This window comes from Girardinichthys multiradiatus, chromosome 4, assembly GCF_021462225.1.
Source record: "Girardinichthys multiradiatus isolate DD_20200921_A chromosome 4, DD_fGirMul_XY1, whole genome shotgun sequence".
NCBI lineage: Eukaryota > Metazoa > Chordata > Actinopteri > Cyprinodontiformes > Goodeidae > Girardinichthys > Girardinichthys multiradiatus.
In genome coordinates, this window is record NC_061797.1 from 17,976,965 (window position 1) to 17,993,942 (window position 16,978).

At 39.8% G+C, this 16,978-nt stretch overlaps 1 protein-coding gene across 2 annotated transcripts in view; it reads left to right on the forward strand.

The window, feature by feature from the left end:
• The first annotated feature begins 1,284 nt into the window (after positions 1 to 1,284).
• dmxl2 (Dmx-like 2) overlaps positions 1,285 to 16,978 on the forward strand; it is a 41,366-nt gene continuing 25,672 nt past the window's right edge. For both annotated transcript variants that reach the window (XM_047362768.1, XM_047362767.1), the window contains exons 1-16: positions 1,285 to 1,663; positions 8,193 to 8,318; positions 8,575 to 8,646; positions 8,758 to 8,836; positions 9,038 to 9,182; positions 10,561 to 10,627; positions 10,720 to 10,892; positions 11,882 to 12,062; positions 12,167 to 12,347; positions 12,462 to 12,680; positions 12,773 to 13,044; positions 13,873 to 14,142; positions 14,300 to 14,529; positions 15,111 to 15,313; positions 16,345 to 16,466; positions 16,837 to 16,926. In XM_047362768.1, the coding sequence (XP_047218724.1) occupies positions 1,577 to 1,663; positions 8,193 to 8,318; positions 8,575 to 8,646; positions 8,758 to 8,836; positions 9,038 to 9,182; positions 10,561 to 10,627; positions 10,720 to 10,892; positions 11,882 to 12,062; positions 12,167 to 12,347; positions 12,462 to 12,680; positions 12,773 to 13,044; positions 13,873 to 14,142; positions 14,300 to 14,529; positions 15,111 to 15,313; positions 16,345 to 16,466; positions 16,837 to 16,926 (2,517 nt within the window). In that variant the 5' untranslated portion in view covers positions 1,285 to 1,576. The remainder of the gene's footprint in view (positions 1,664 to 8,192; positions 8,319 to 8,574; positions 8,647 to 8,757; positions 8,837 to 9,037; positions 9,183 to 10,560; positions 10,628 to 10,719; positions 10,893 to 11,881; positions 12,063 to 12,166; positions 12,348 to 12,461; positions 12,681 to 12,772; positions 13,045 to 13,872; positions 14,143 to 14,299; positions 14,530 to 15,110; positions 15,314 to 16,344; positions 16,467 to 16,836; positions 16,927 to 16,978) is intronic.

Below are 16,978 nucleotides of genomic sequence, written 5' to 3' on the forward strand. Positions count from 1 at the left end.
AATCCTTTATTTGTCCCACAATTGGGGGAAATTCAGTGGATCAGCACCAAAGTGGCAAGCAAATGGAAAGACCCATAGACTTAAAAACTGATAATAACAATAGAAAATAAAAAAATTAAATAGAGACAGTAATATACAGTAATATACAGCATATGAAAAACTATACAGCCATGACAAATAACAGATGTAGGTTCTCCAAAATAAACAAGTGTAAAGGGATTATTAAAAAACTGTACAAAGCATGCTTTTGTATATTATAACAAAATATTTATAAGAAAATGGAAACCTGCACAAAGGATAGCAGGAATGTAAATGAGTAATTGCATTTGAAATGCTAAGTGAATGAACCCAAGCAAACAGACAAAGTCATTAAGAACTATCTTCAGAATAAAGAACAAGACTTACTGGAAGTGATGGTATGGCCCCCACAGAGCCCTGATCTCAACATCATGGAGTGTGTCTGGGATTACATGAGACAGAAGGATGTGAGAAAGCCTACATCCACAGAAGATCTGTGGTTAGTTCTCCAAGATGTCAGGAACAACCTACCAGCAGAGTTCCTTCAAAAACTGTGTGCAAGTGTGCAAATTACAGAGTTCAGTTGCACCTAATGATCCCACAATATGACCAAATTCAGTGGATAGGGCTGTAAAATTGCTGACGTCAGCGGTCAGAACTAAGAATGTGAGCCAAAAGCTGCACATTTATTATCTATTAAGTGATTTGCCAACATTCTCAGTTTAAATTATATTCGTACCCATTTGAGATCTTGCATTGTTTTAAAGTACAAGGATAACACTCAATACTTGAAACAACAGTTAAACAGTAGCAGCAATAGGTCTCATAAATTAACATATCATGTTAATTTATGAGACCATGAGAAAACATTACATTCTTCCGCTGGAATACGTCTTCTAAGAGCAACTGTGTGTTTGTTGTTTTGTCTATGATTACACATACAATTCTTATTACTAAGTTAAGTTTTACCTTGTACTTCACATTCATGTCCTCAGTTCTACAAACTGCAGCCTACGTGAATATAGAAAAACGCTTATAGAACGGTTGTAAGAGGAAGAATCTGATCTTATATTGACTTTATTTCAATTTATAATTTACGTTTTCTCATTGATACATACCATGTTATTGAGAGATTCACGCAAGTAAACAGCCGGCGTTATTCGGAAGTTTACATTTCCCAATCTAGATCGTGCAGATCTATGACCATTCAGTCGTGCCTAGACAACGTCGGGAACGCGCATGTCAGGATCGTTGCAGAGATCCTGCTGCCTTGGCTCTCACGATCAATCGTGAGGATGGTGTAGTCAGCGAGGGTCTACAGACGCCTCGTTTTTTGTTTTTAAAACAGATGTCAGCAGCCGATGAAATTCCATGTAAACGGGAGAACCTCTAATACTCCACAAGTCTGCTGTATGTGGGGGAAAAGACGAAACTGTCAGGCCATGGACGATGTTAACGCTACTGATGGAATTCCCAGTCGATGCTAGATGGAGAAACCGAAAGGGTGGACTCGTTATAAATAATTAAAGAACCCATCTGCTGCTGGAATATAAGGAAAATGCATCTGCACCAGGTGCTGACGGGAGCTGTAAACCCTGGAGATTGTTGTTACTCGGTTGGAAGCGTTAATGATATTCCCTTTACGGTAAGGCTTTGTATTTTACTTGCACAAAATGACAGCGGTTTGGGCTAACCACTGACTAGCTAGCTGGGACAGTTCGCCAGCTGACGGTACGTTCGCCCTGAACGGACTGGCGAGCGAGCAAAAGCACCAGCTAGCCGGGTTCCCTTAGCAGAGCTGCCGAACGGATTTATTCCCAGAGTCCTGACTACAAGTAGCATCGTTTTCACATCCCCAGTTTGTTTTACTCCCAACATTCAGTCATTGACGAGCTAAATATGTTGCAGGCGTCTGACGCATTTAACAGCCCAACACATAGGCACTCAGGTGACCTTTAGCTGCGTCTTAGAACGTTAGAATTACCGCAAGGGAATCCCTTTTTCCGCATCCATAAGGATATTAAGGAAACATTTACTACGGGACACACTCCGACTAAATAATGCAGCTGAGCGGTGGTAATTTTACTGAGAAGCTGTGTTTGATAGGATTCCACACCACAATAGCATTTAATCGTTGTATATTTTTGTATATGGTCGTTGGACTGGCTAAAATCGCTGTTAAATCCTGGATCACGGATTATTAGCTCGCTGTCATCCCAGCATCAGCTGCGCCTGCCATGACGTAGAGAGCCATATATGGATACATGCGCTAAAAGACTGAATGGCATTATTTGTTCTTCAAAATAATGTCTGTTTTAAAACTTCACAATTTTTAAATGCGTGAATTGTAATATAAAAACATATTGCTGACTCGTCTATGGGTTACTTATATTTAAAATGCTGGTGTCTGACAGCAGTCATTCAGTGACCAACTGTTAATCATAATGCTGATTATACAAAAAAGAAAATCGGTGTTTGTGATTTGTTGACCTCTTTGCGTGGTAAAAATCAATGTGTCAATCTGGGGTATGGCAGCTTCCCAAATTACCCTTTGTGCCTCAAGTAGATAGTACAGAGAAGCCAAATCAATATCCCATTCTGTGCAGTGAGAGAGATAGTTAAAAGTCTGCAGTCTGGTATGCAAAGCGTCCTTATTTCCAACAAATATTGTTGGTGTTAAATGGATCAGGCTAGACAAAGCATTGAGATAAGGAAAGTAAATCGCAAAACCAAGGAATTCTGAGTCAGCTTTGTTATAAATACTTTTATGATCCTTATCAACATTTTGTAAGAAATAACATCAAAACATAGACTAGAATAACATTGTTTGAAATATTAAAAGTTGTGCGATAGAAAAAAGTCAGCTATTTGCTGATTTTAGAAATTCTTTAGCAGCTTTGTAGAACAGCAGCATTCTCTCATGCTGACAAAAAAAAACACTGTAGACCTGTCTAATAGCTGCCAGCGCTGCTTTTGGTTTGTTCCTGAAACACGTTACCAAGGTGGTTAGTCATTTATTACTCTCCAAATCTTTTTAAGTTTTTCAACCACACAGACATATCACTTTTCCTCCTGTTCTGTTTTTTTTTTCCAATCTGCTCTACTAGAGTAGATAAATATCTGGCAGATCATTGTTAGAACTATACTGGGGGCTTGTCCCTCTTTGCCCTGAAACCCTGTTTATAGATGAAGGCAGTGCAAATGTAAACGGGCGGATGCTGTACCTGCGGTCATATCTGCTCAACAGCAAAGGACAGGGATAGTTGTAAAGCTAAAGCTTTGCCAGTTGCTACAGGGGGCTGATTTCCATGTCTGGTGTTTTCTCTGTGTGTTTGAGAGGGTATTTGAAGAGCAATAGACATCACGTCCAATGCGTTTACACTCACACTGACCCCTAAGGCTCCTAGGTTTGACCCTGACAAAACATACGCACACAAATACATAGCTGGCATCTTTCACGAACAGACAAGCTTTGGCTAGGCTTTCACAGTATTTTATGCCCAAATTTGTTCTCTTGTATTGGGGTTTCTTTAAGGTAAACTGGAAGGTGAACCTTGACTGACCTGTTAGATGGTGTTTTTTTTTTTTAGAGTCTGCTCCCAGACTAGCTAAGGGTTTTATATTAGTAACGATGAGAAACACGCAGTGCAAATATAACGCCGGTTAATGTTTAGGATGTAATTCTTTCAAAATGGCATGAGTGTCTTGTCAGTCCAGGGATATGTAAAACAGAACAGTTGTTAATTGTCTTTTTGTTGTGACAGTAATGGATTGAAAGACAATGGACAGGTCCTTTGCAGTCCTCATTGTCAGTCAGTGCACTTAACAGAGCTGCAGATTTTTTTCTCTAAAGAAGCTTATATGGAATGATGAAGGAAAATGATTCAGACAGAAAGCAAAGTCCAAGAGTCGCTTGAAACGGAACGAGACTGCTTTGGATTACGCTATTTGTTTGAGCAAGGGTGGATGCTAATCGGAACTCTGACGTGGACCGAACAAGCTAACTGTGATCCGTTTGAAAACGTTTGCCTCCATTCACTAGCAAGTGATCTCTGGTGTGGTTTGTTTACAATGGGTGTGCTAACAGACCATCTGGTGAGCCAAAGAGATTAAGAAAAACGAAAGAAATTCTGATTTACAGACAAAAATGAGATGTGAAAAAATGCTGACCATGCCGGGACTTGTTGTGATGGTGCCCCAAGCAGACAGCTGTTGTACCTGCATGATCATCCAAGTGTGAAGGCACGCTAAGATTTACATTTAGAGATCTACCAATCAGGCTTTTTGCTGGCAGATTCCTGTTATTGATTTTCTTCACGGTGTATTTTTAATATGTCTTTTTTTATTTTATTTAAAACTGCAAATCTAATGGTGTTTAGAATAATTTAGTGACTTTTATAAATCTCAAACAGATTACGGTGACTCATCTCTTGCTCAAATGAATATCACAAAAATGAATCAAAGATACAGAGATTCAGAAATACCATGCAGTGTTTAACACTTTATTTTAACACTTGATGGGTTCCACTTTCTTGATTGTCCATGTGTGCAATCTTATAGTTGGCTGCACAAAGAGGCCACTGTTGTATGTTCTGTTTGCAGGATTATTGTGACCTGGGAACATTTAAAATAGTGAGTGTCTGGGAGCAGGTGCAGTGTGCGTTATGCTTAATGGGGAAAGCCAAGTCAGCTGTGTGGGCACTATGTGTACAATTTCCTTTTGTGTTATGGTCTGACTAACTGACTTCTTACATGATTTACAGGAACACAGATGGACCCACCAAAATTAAAAATTCAAAACAGACTGCCCAAAAGTGTGCAAGAAATTCATCAAAAAAGAGGAACAGGCTTTTTTGACCTGCTTTAGAAATCTTCCTGTATCACTTTTAAAAGCTAAGTCAGCGAACTCTGGTCTTTTGAAAGATAGCAAAGGTAATCTATCATCGGACAAACATGTAGTGCGTGTATTTTCAACAAAAGGGGCAACTGCAGTCATGTGCTTTGATAAAAACAGATAAGCGGAAGGAAAGTAATAAAACACTTCTGCCTTTATTTCACCAAAAACTGCCTCTTCCCCATGTCTAGCATGCAAACGTTCCACAACCACACCTAGTAACACGTGTAAAATGTATGTTTGTCTAAGCTAGCGGGCTTTAAGGGATATGTTGACACTATAATTGATCAGTTCTACCCTGTAGTAAACTGTCGTGATTCTGTCAGCTTGCAGTCAGAGTTTATCCCTCTAACCTGTACTTTGTCCCTCTGTCTACAGTCATACCTTTGGGGCCTTGCTATTCTGTCACATGACAGCAACAAAACGGATGCTTATAACAAGTAAACTGCACAAGATCTGGATTTAATGATCTCTATTTTATCAGATGGGTATCATTTAATTAGTTTAAATCAGACATGTAGAACAGCTGCAGTGATGAAGTCAGTTGCATGTCTGTCCAGTTTTCACCTTTGAATGTTAGACGAAATATGAATTCACATAAGAGCATATTCATCTGAGATACAGCCATCTCATGCTCTGAACATTTATCTTCATAGTTCTTCTAAATACATAACAACCAAGAAACAATAACCAGAAATGCACTGGTAGGGTACATAAGTGGTACAGTAGGTTGTTATTGTGTTATAATTATTATTGTGATGACGATATTCAGCTCTAATCTAAACTGTTACATTCTTATAGGTTTTATAGGACTTTAGTTTCTCATTTAACTGCATTCAAATATGTTTTTATTTAAGTACCACATGTGACCATAGCAGATGTAAGCGTAACATTTTGCCGTTATCTAAGACCCTACTATTAGCTACTACCGTTAGTCTACTGTTAACTGCGTATTGTGTGTCCATTCTTACCAAAGTTCATATTTTCTAAAGAAAAAGGATGATTATCACTTAATGTTTGGATTATTATTGGAAAATCTCCCTCTTCATACACTCTCTCCACCCATCAACAGCTGTGCACCAACCGTCACATGAGGTGCTAAAATAAAACATTTTTTATTGAGTTGGCAATGAATGGCATGGCACAGAGCTTAGTAAATATTAGACAAAATTTTAGTTAGCCTCTTAGGCCGTATTTTCGTTGAATGTTGAATTCTGTATCTGTATTTCTATCATGGTGTGCACAACATTGTGAGGACCCACTGCTCCTTATGGGGACCAAAGCCTGGTCTCCACAAGGAGCGTGTGTGTGAATAAGAGAGGAAGGTGCAGAGCGGTCCTAGACAGTGCGTGACGGTGACCTCTTTTAATTTCTGCTGTAATGTGCCGGTGCAAGTGCTGCAGTAATTGTAAAGCACCCACTGCAGCTGCCTTCGTGCTGTCTACATCCTGACACCTTAATCTTATTCAGGACCAAACATGAGCCGGTAGCGGGCTCCAGTATTGGGTCCCGCTCTGTGACCCAGCAGTTCTCAGCTTCTCCTCCTGTTCTCCTGAATAATGAAAGACACAAGTCGTCATACTGACTGTGCTGCTGCTGCGAGGCCAGCTCGCCTGTCTACCAGATGCTGTTAACATCTCTGCCATTCTGCTTTCGTATGCTAGGTGACCGTTGTAACTACTGTTAGATCAATTTACCTCCAGGTCCTTGCTCCAAACCCAAATATTGGGCCTTCCGTTGAGCTTGGGATGCACTGTAATCATATATTATATGTGTTGCACAAGATGGTTATTTTTTAAATCTGCAACGTGTCTGGGTTATCAGTGATGTTATATAACTGCAAATAAATCATGTATTTTGATATTAATTCTGTAAGATTTTTTTAGTTTCTTTATATGGAGAAAATGCTGCAGTAATTATTGTGCTGTATTTTCCTTCTGAATGTTTCTCTTTTATGGTCTTGCCTAGCCAAATATGCATGATCCTTTGTAGGACTATGTGATTTAGGCTAAAAATAATCAGGAACATTAGCATACGACATTCTGTATGTAGCAAAATGTTTGATATCTTCTATGAATCTGTACTGAAGCATGCTTTTTTGCATCCATCTCTTTAGGCATTAGAATTAAAGACCTAAAAACAAATGTACCTCTAAATGCAAACATTTAGAAGCAATAGAAAGTGCTTGCACTCACAAGGCTTTTCCTATAAAGTAGACAGGCAAAGTAGCAAAGATGGCAACATTAAGGAGAAGCTGTAACGGAACGTGCCACTAATCTTTAAGAAGCCAAATACAGAGGGGGTATCCAGGCCATGTCTAGCGGTACAATTCAGGTTGAGTTTTTTTAGAGCAGTATTTGTGTTGGTGGGGCTCTGACTATACAGCAAGATATATCGCCAGCAACACTGTGATATGTTTTTAAAACCTTTTTACCCTCACTTTTATCATTTCTACAATAAATACCAGAAAATGTTTTGCTAAAACTTTAAGTCCATATCCCCCATCTCTAGTATCCAACTGTTATGCTATTATGCAGTTTATTTTGACTAATTTGAATAAATGATTTAAAATGAATGATTCCTTTAAAGTAGAATTCTGGCGAATGTCATCTTCTGTTAGTTTTTTATGATGTTGTCGTGACATTTTAGCACAAGTTCATGTTTTGCACCCTTGCTTCTTACAAAAAAATGAACTTCCTGTTTAATGTTTGTAATGCCTGTCCTACACGTGTCCGTTGTAACCTAAATTAACAGAATAAAGCTGAGCTATTGCTTTTATGTCTTATTTTTACCTAGGGATGTGTATACTGGCCAATTATAGCCCCACCTCTTCGCTCCCAGCCCAATGCTGCTGAACGCAGGGATACGACATTTAAATATTCAGCAATACTCGAGCTTTTTCGAATTGTATAACGATAGCCCATTTTTCTCTTAATGGAAAACTGGTGGTTTATTGCAGTCAGATGTGCTACAGTTCTTTTATTTTTCTATTTACCAGCAGCACAGCACAGCTGGATATATGAGTCATGGTTACAGGTGCACAAGAGACTCCCACACAGTGTATTTGTGGTTGCATATTAAAGAAGAGCATGACCGTTTACTTCTATATGCGTTGTGTATTCAAAAATTTAATTGGCTTGTATGAAAATCGAAAGCTTTAAAAATGTTGTAAAGAACTAGAATACAAGATGTCAGCATATTGTAAAACTGGGTTGTGGATTCTAGGAGCGTCATTCGAAGCCTTCAAACCTTCTTTCCTGTGTACCCATCTTGTTTTCAGGCCTACGGATCCGGATGCGATGTTGTGATCTTGGCGAGTGACTTTGACTGTGTTCAGATCATCCCCGGAGCTCAGAATGGGAACATTCAGGTCGGCTGTGTGGAGTGTTCCCACCAGCTTGGCAGGGTAAGTGTTGATTACACCCTCAGATTCATTCGCACACAGTTTTTGTCCTTCTGTGAAACCAGAGGATATTATCAGTTATGTTGAGCAGAATGAGGAACATTTAGCCCTGTTTGCACTTATCTGCCCAAGCTTTGTCTGCTATCCTGCTTCCTGGTTCACTCCCCCATCTACCCCTCTCTCTTCTGGGAATGACTGTGTAGAAGCACTGATGGGGCTGAGTAATGCTGTGTTGATGAACATGGCTCTTTATTTTTAGATCGCTGCTTCTTATGGCAACACAGTCTGCATCTTTGAGCCTCTTTCAATCAATCCAAATAAACGCCACAAGGTGAGTATGGATATCCATATTCCACTAATGTTGTAATTTCAGTTAGATTTTAATTAAACTTGTGTGCAAATAACATTGCATGGTGTGTCTTGCTCTCCTACCGACTAATAGCAACTGAATTATCAGTGGCAAAAGACAGGACAGTTCTTTCTTGATGCCATCACCTACAACCTGGCCTGGGACCCACAAGGTATACATACGGGTTCTGTGTTTTAACCGGTGTCTGGATAGAAGTGACCCACATTATACACAGCTTCCATCCTTACTCCCCTTTGATTTGTCTGTAATGACATCTGTGGCATGAAAACATGACCCGATGCATGTTGATCTGTGTGCTGTGGAAGTCATTGTGGGATATGGGTTGTGTAATGAAGTGCCTTTGTGACCTCAGGGAACCGTATCTTAGCAGCAACCGAGCGACTCCAGCTGTGGGCTCCTCCACTGGCGGATACCCTCATAGAGGAGGAGGATGGGCAAATGATTGAGGACAAACCCCACCCTGTCCTTAATGACTGGAACTGTATCTGGCAGTGCAAGTAAGCGTTTGACGTTTTGCATCCATATAAGCATAAGTCAATAAACAAGCAAATTTTCATTTTTGTGTTTGGGCTTATAGCTCACAATAGTTCCATCCGTTGGCATGCCAACAATCAAAAAATATGTAAAAGTATTTTTGAAGGTAAAATAGTTAATTGCTGCTAACTCTGGCAGTTTCCATCTTAACAGCAAACATGTATATGGTGATTTGTCCATCAGGAAGTAGCAGTAGGTGGGAGAGTAAACAAATCAGTAGCCTCTTGGAGGCCTTAAAAGTGCTCTGTGATGATCCCAGTCTTTCTGTAATTCACTAAAGTGATGAATAACTATTTGTAACTAATCATCTGGCTGTATTCACATAGCATTGCCCCAGTACTCTGATGCCTATAAGCATCATCCCTTTCTCCAACCAACACAGTCATCAGAATAGTTCACATTATAGCAGGAAGCCATGCAGAGATTCTGCAAGTTTCACTTCCCCCCCCCCCCACATTATGAGTTATGAGTCTGTGTTTTATTCATCAGGTTTTAACTACACTACAGCTGGCATTATTTCGAGAACATGGTCTGTCACAGCACTCAATATTTTAGTCTGTATGCAATTATTCTTCTCACATGTTGTTTGGCCTTAAAAATGTATTTCATTCACTCATAAATTGTTTGGAAGGGAAGCTAAGAAACTCAGATGGTGTCTGCTAATATTCTCTAACTCATTTGGCTCACACAGAGAAAAATGAATGGTGGCACAGGCAATTATTGGGAATAGAAAGCCTTTCTAATCTGATAAATGTCTTGCTGACAAACATTTGCTGTTAATGGCTACTATCTGTCCTAGCCATAGCATAAATTGTGTTGGATCTTCGTATATCAGATTTGGATTGTTCTCTACCTTAAATCCAGGATTTCAATTGTTTCACAATCTTGGGGTAAAAATTGTGTAAATGAGTGAGACTGATGAAAAATTAACACCAAAGTAGGATTTTCTTTCCCTCCTTGTAATCGACAAAACAATAAACCTACATTTTATGCCTTGAACCTTGTGGAGTTATAATTTTTGCTAGTAAAATGTCTTGGGCAGTGACATATTCTCCAAACTAAACCACACTTGCATAAAATGGTTTTATCGCCAGCTGAAAGCCACTCCTGAGTCACCAGACTTAGCTTAAAGCTGTGTAAATACACACACCATGTTACTAATTGGAATATGATGACACATGGAAAGCTACTGAAAGGGGAAGTGCAAGTTCACAGTGATGCAACAATTGAAAAAAATAGCATAGTCAGAGCTTGCAAAATACCTTCTTTTCTGTTTGCTTTTGTAAGTGCAGCATTTCCCACTAAAAAGTGATCACAGCCAAATGGGTTTTTTCTTTACAGGACTGCGGCATCTATTCACATCGCCAAGTGGTCCCATGATGGGGAGTACTTTGCAACAGTTGGGAAGGTATGAGATTGTCTCCTGATGGTAAAAAAAAGTGTTATATGTGTGTGATTTGTCACACATGCTGCTTCTTGTTGATGTGTGTGTTTGTACAGGATGACTGTTTACTTAAGGTGTGGTATCCCACCACTGCCTGGCGCTCAGCAGTGGTGGTCCAGGACCCGCCTGACAAAAGGTCTCCACCTGTTCACTTCTCCTTTGTTTACTTGGCCCATCCTCGCTCTGTCACTGGTATGTCTTGGAGGAAGACCAGCAAATACATGCCCAAGTAAGGAATAATACAGCATTATAGCCAGAATAATGTATTTTTATGTTTTTCTGTTTCTTTTCATTCAAACAGTGCATGCATTAACTACATTTTTTTTTTTTTAATCCTTGTTATACATTATTTCATTTTTCGTCTTAATAAAACATCGGTAAATGGTCCTGCCTGTGATCAGTGCTTAACTGGGTTGTTTTTTATTTGCAAGGTTCTGAAACCTAAATTACAGTGTGTCTGTTTGATGCATGGTTCAGTTTACAGAACTCTGAAACAACCATGCTGGCCTTTACCTTGAATGAACAATCACAACTAAATCTTTAGCATAGATACCCTAATGATAATGTACAAATCCACCTTGAGCACTGAAATGGAAAGCCTTCATCAGGCAGTAGGAAATATTTCTGACATTTTTAGAATACAGGAATATCTTACAACTAGTTAAATAGAGCATATATCTTGGCCAACTAAAATCAGATTTTTATAATATTGTCAAACTGTCTAGCAGGGGGATTGTGTTTCAGACAGCTTCCAGTTTCGATGACAGTTTAATGCTGGCTTTATATAAATCTGACAGATAAAAGGACATTCTGAAGAGCTTGATCAGGTTGTTGTTGCGGATGAGATATTTTCTTTGCTGTTGGTGGAAATTACGTGGATTCAGGTTTTTTTTGTCTCTTATTAATATTAATTAAGTTTCATTTTAATAAAAATTATCTGCACAAAAAAGTGCTGTTTTCAGTGGTGTTTCTAGCAAGATTGCTAATCTGGGTGGGCTCCTCTGTTCTTCACCCTTCAGGGATTAAAACAAATTAATAGCATAGAATAAACGTTTTATCATTCTCGATCTTTGTTATAAGGAATTATCCCGTAAAGGCTGGATCAGTCAAAGTACTTTTGATTTTGAACTGGAGCTAATCAATTGGAGGTCAAATGCCATAAAAACCAGGGCAGTGAGTCATATTACTAAAGTCAATCTGATTTCTTCTGATTTTTAGGGGAACAGTCTGCAATGTTTTGCTCACATCCTGCGAGGATGGTGTGTGTAGGTTATGGTCAGAAACCCTTTTACCAGAAGACAGTCTGCTCGGTGGGCAGATCACAGAGAACACGCAGTCTTTCAGCTCCAGCCTCCCAGGTCTGGCAGGAAACAAGGACAAAATCCAGCATGCTTTAGAGGTACATTCTGTCCCAAAGTGTTGAATTCAAAACTACTCTCATCTCAACAAATATTTGTCACTGAAAACTTCTCATGATTTTATGTCTAAACTCTGCTTGCTTAGTCAATCCACCACCTGAAACAGTTGCGGCGGGGCCGGCGGCGGTCCTCTGCCCTCGTGGCACACAGCGAGCTGCTGCCCTCTCAGCTGGGCACACAAGATGCTCACACTCACCACCACATTGCTCATCATGCCAACGCCCTGTGTCACTTTCATATCTCAGCCAGTATTAATCCAAATACAGGTGGGCTGTTTTATGTTAAAATCTTTTCACTTCTCAGGAAAACCTTTCTATTATTAACAGTATTTTCATCTTTGTCACTCTGTCTTTCTTTCTTGCTCTCTCTTCCTCTTGTAGATATTCCTTCAGCGCTAGCTGACTCTTCAGTATTCAACCCTGAAGACGGCACTGGTGGTGGAGGCTTTGTGGTTCACTGGCTGAACAACAAGGACCTCAGTTTCACTTCGTCAATGGACATTTTTATGATGCAGCTCCGTAAGTTCTCTGAGCAGCACCTGGACCAGACGACTGAGGAACCTTTAGATCCTGAGGGATCCCCTATGAAGTTTGATTTTGGTATGATTCACATTCAAGCTCGCACATCTTTTACCAAAAAATCCAAAAGTAGCATCTAGTGGTGAAAATAAATGTTTCCTTTGCCGCCTTAGACCTGGATGAGATGTCTGATAAGGGGTCCTCGGAGCACGGAGAAGAGGCCGATTCAGGGGAACAAGGAAGCACCAAAGCATCCTCCCCTGGATCCAGCTCCAGTATGCCTTTACCATCCATGCTGCTAGAAAGGAAGATGGAGACTCTGACCATAGAGTGGAACAAGAGCCCAGACATGTTGTTCACAATACATCCCACAGATGGTTCCTTCTTGGTTTGGCATGTAAAGTACTTGGATGAATTCAACCAGGGGATTTTCAGACAAGTTCAGGTGAGCAAGTAAATGAAATATACTTATATTTGCAGCTTAAATGTACTTGCATGGACAGTATACTTACATGTGCAGCTGACTTGATCTGATAATGTTTCTGACTAGGGAATGAGAGACTTCTATGTAAATTTGATCCTGTATTTTAATTGAATAATTTTCAGATTTGCCTCTTTTCAACATCAAGTTGATGAAGACAGTGTTGTAACAAGATAATAACTGCATGTAATAGATAACAAGCTCTGAATGGTTACTAGGATCCTATCCGGTGGTGTATTTAATTTTTTTTCCACTAACAAATGTACAGTGACAGTAAAAATAATGCTGGGTAACAAGGTAAGGATTTTCACTGTGGGATTTCTAAATTTCTGCTTTGAGTGGACTTAATCAGTGGTATTAGAAGAGGCACAAGAGCCAATCAGCTGGTACTAATGAGTAGTTTGACGGGCGAGCGACTTCCAAGAAATTTTGACATAGATTTTGAAGCATTTGAGTTTAATTGTTATGAATTATTCCATCTAACTGGTTTCTGCCTGTTCGCCATGAGCGAATGCCATATTCAGCTTGTATCACCTTGTTTCATAGATCCGAGATTTGACGATTTGCTTCAGCTGATGAATAGTACAATAAAACGGTTTTGAAGTAGCAATTTAATTAGACATAAAAATAAAGGGAAAAAAAACAAGAAAAGCAGAAATGGACATACCAAAAAGAAAAGTTTTCTGAACTCCAGAATTTAGTGGTTTTTCTACCTTGGGTGTCTTCAGAGCAGAAAATTTCCAGGGTCTCACCATTGATTTATTTCTTTGTCCTCCTCCAAATTTTCACCAGGTCTCCTTCTCCTCACGCATTCCAGTAGCATTTCCTACAGGTGATGCTAACTCCCTAAGTAAAAACATCCTGATGTATGCCTGCACTTTGACTGATGGTGAGAGCGCCGGGACAGGCGAGCAGGGCAGAATGGTCCAGCGAATGTCCCGCTCAGCCTCGGTATCCACCGGCCTAGGTTCGACTGCTGTCTCCCCCTCACCAAAACTTCGCCCTGGCATTAGCCCTGCAGTCATGATGGTCTCGAAGCATGTCGATGGATCTCTCAACCAGGTACAAGGCTGGGAATCACTGTTCCGTTTCTTACATGAATCTCAAATAACTGCTTTTATAATTGGGTACTTTAGATACTTTGGAGTTATAAGATTCTACAGTACAGATTTGTATGTAATTTAGTTTTTTATTCACCAATTATTTTCATTCTCCCCAGTGGGCAGTGACATTTGCTGAGCGTTCTGGCTTCTCCAACGTCCTCACTGTATCTCACAAGATTCGGTACTGCGGTCATCGTTTCCACCTGAATGACCAGGCCTGTCACACAGTACTGCCGCTCCTGCTCACCTCCTCCCACCACAACGCCCTGCTGACCCCCCCCTCAGCCCCTAGCAGTTTGGAAGGCGAGCAGCCCCCGTCCTTTCCTCCACCAAAAGGACTTCACAGGTACAGAACAAAGGAATAATGTGAATAATGGTTCCCTTATCCGTCAGGCTGGGAGGGAAAATAGAGTGTTAATCATTGTGATTCCTATCTGAGTATAAAACATCTGCTGTATGTCAGCATGTTCTTACAAAGTGAGAGCAGCCCACAGAAGAGCCTGTCTTAATCATTTTATTGTCCTGCAGGTCAGAAGCATAGTGTTTTGTGTGCTGATGCTTTCCTTCCAGCACGTAGACTTTACTGCAGTGCTAATCAATACTGCCACTTGAGTTGCCTAAAAATGGCAGAAAAAAATCCATCCTGCTCTCAGAGAAGCAATCTGCACGATACGAAATCAAGGGCCTTTCTTGTGTAGTATGAAGGCCGTAACCAACCAAAGCCTTATAGGTCATTTGCTGTCTGTGTTTACAAAATCAGCTTTTTTCAGGAATAATGTAAAGATTTCTGAATTAGAAAGTCTTGTTTAACCTCCCCGAAGTCAAATCTTGTTTATTGCTACACATTATGAATGATTATCATGTTGATAAACTTCCTTTTCCGCTTGAAATAAGATTTAAGGTCATGTACTACATTTGCACTGACAGGAAGCAGCTTCGTAATGCAGCTACAAGGACTTTCCACGACCCAAACGCCATTTATAGTGAGCTGATTTTGTGGAGGGTGGACCACATCGGACCCCTGTCCTGCACTGGGGGGGTCTCTGAGCTGGCCCGTATTAACTCTCTGCACACGTCTGCCTTTAGCAATGTTGCTTGGCTGCCTACACTGGTGCCCAGCACTGTACTTGGTGAGTGTTGCATACTAAGGCTGCACAGTATATTGCAAATATATCATCATCAGTTTGTGCTATATGAATATCATAAAGGACTATTTGGAATGCAATTTGTGTTTGGTGTTGTACTCAGAGAGACTGAACTAATCAATATGTTGTGGCTCATTCCCAATCTCTTTTACAATACCAGTTGGATTGGTTAGTATTAGTTTAGTTTGTTTTGAACATTATTGGAAAATGAGAGTAAAAGAAGTAATAAAACATTATAGTAAATAATAAAATATATAGACCATAGAGATTTCACTTTATTTAATGCATAACAGTTCAATGTTATGATTGAATTGTGTAGGAAGAAGTACAAGCTTATTGAATCCTACCCCAGTACCTCAAAGTTAAAACGTATCATGTTGGTGGATCTGTCAGTAACGGTCAGCCGTCTTGACTTAGATTCACTAGGAAGTTAAAAGTTGCATTATTATCTGTGTGTTTATTGAAATGTAGATCCCAGCCTTTAATCGGACATTTCCATTACGCTGCCAACATTTCCAAAGCTAGCATGTTCCATCAACAGAGCTTTAAAGCTCAAAACACTTACAGCAACCGTGCTGTGCTCCATTAAGCCTCGCTGTTATCTGCTGAAAATCTCACTTTCTTTTTCGCTAGACTCGTGAATGAATCTCAGGCATGTCTCTACCTGTACAAACTAGATTCCCTGCTTCACTTATTCTGAAATGAGCTAACTACGAGTGTTCTTCATTCAGTAACAGCACAACTTGGAAGCACTTGGTAAAGGGCATTCACTGGCTGGGTAAAGCTCAGCTTGGTGCATTTCTAACCAGCCAGGCACAGGTTACAGCCTAGAGCTGATGGATTCTGATCACCAGCTGATTTCTTGTTGTAACTCATTATATTCTTGTTAGAATTCGCTGATATGGTTCTATTTTCAGTATATTATTCTGTCTGCATCAGAGAAGAAACAAATTAATTTGATATTAAACAGTATTTAAGTGTTCTTAAGTATCTGAATCTACCATTACTCCCATCAGGAACCTACTGTAACAGTGCCAGTGCCTGCTTTGTGGCGTCAGACGGTAAAAACCTGCGTCTCTATCAAGCGGTTGTGGACGCCAGAAAACTACTGGATGAGCTTTCCGATCCTGAAACATCTGTGAGTAATAACAATCATTGCTGTCCTTTTTAAAATATGATGTTTCTCTAATGGGATGTTAAAAAACATCAAAACATTTTTTCAATCTCTTTTCTGTTTTTCTGTTAATAAAAAGCAGGAACACAGGTTTAGTCAGCTTTATTTAAGGTGCAAAGAAGTAAATTTAGATCTTTCCCTTGCATCCGTCTCTAGTTATAGAGATGCAAAAATAGCCAACTTATTTTATTCAAGATGATTCATAATTAATTTAAGAGGCCTGCATCATTTACATGTAGTTTTTAGTCTTTAAATCTATTTACAGTTAATTCATGCTATGCAAGAAAATTAGTTTCTAGGTAATTACCGAATGTTCATGTGTGTTTCTGTTCAGAAACTGGTGGGGGAAGTGTTTAACATCGTCAGTCAACAGTCCACTGCCAGACCTGGATGTATCATCGAGCTGGATGTCATCACAAACCAGGTTAGCAGCTCTGTTTTCACAGCCAGCTCACATCAGTGGTGGACAGCAGCTC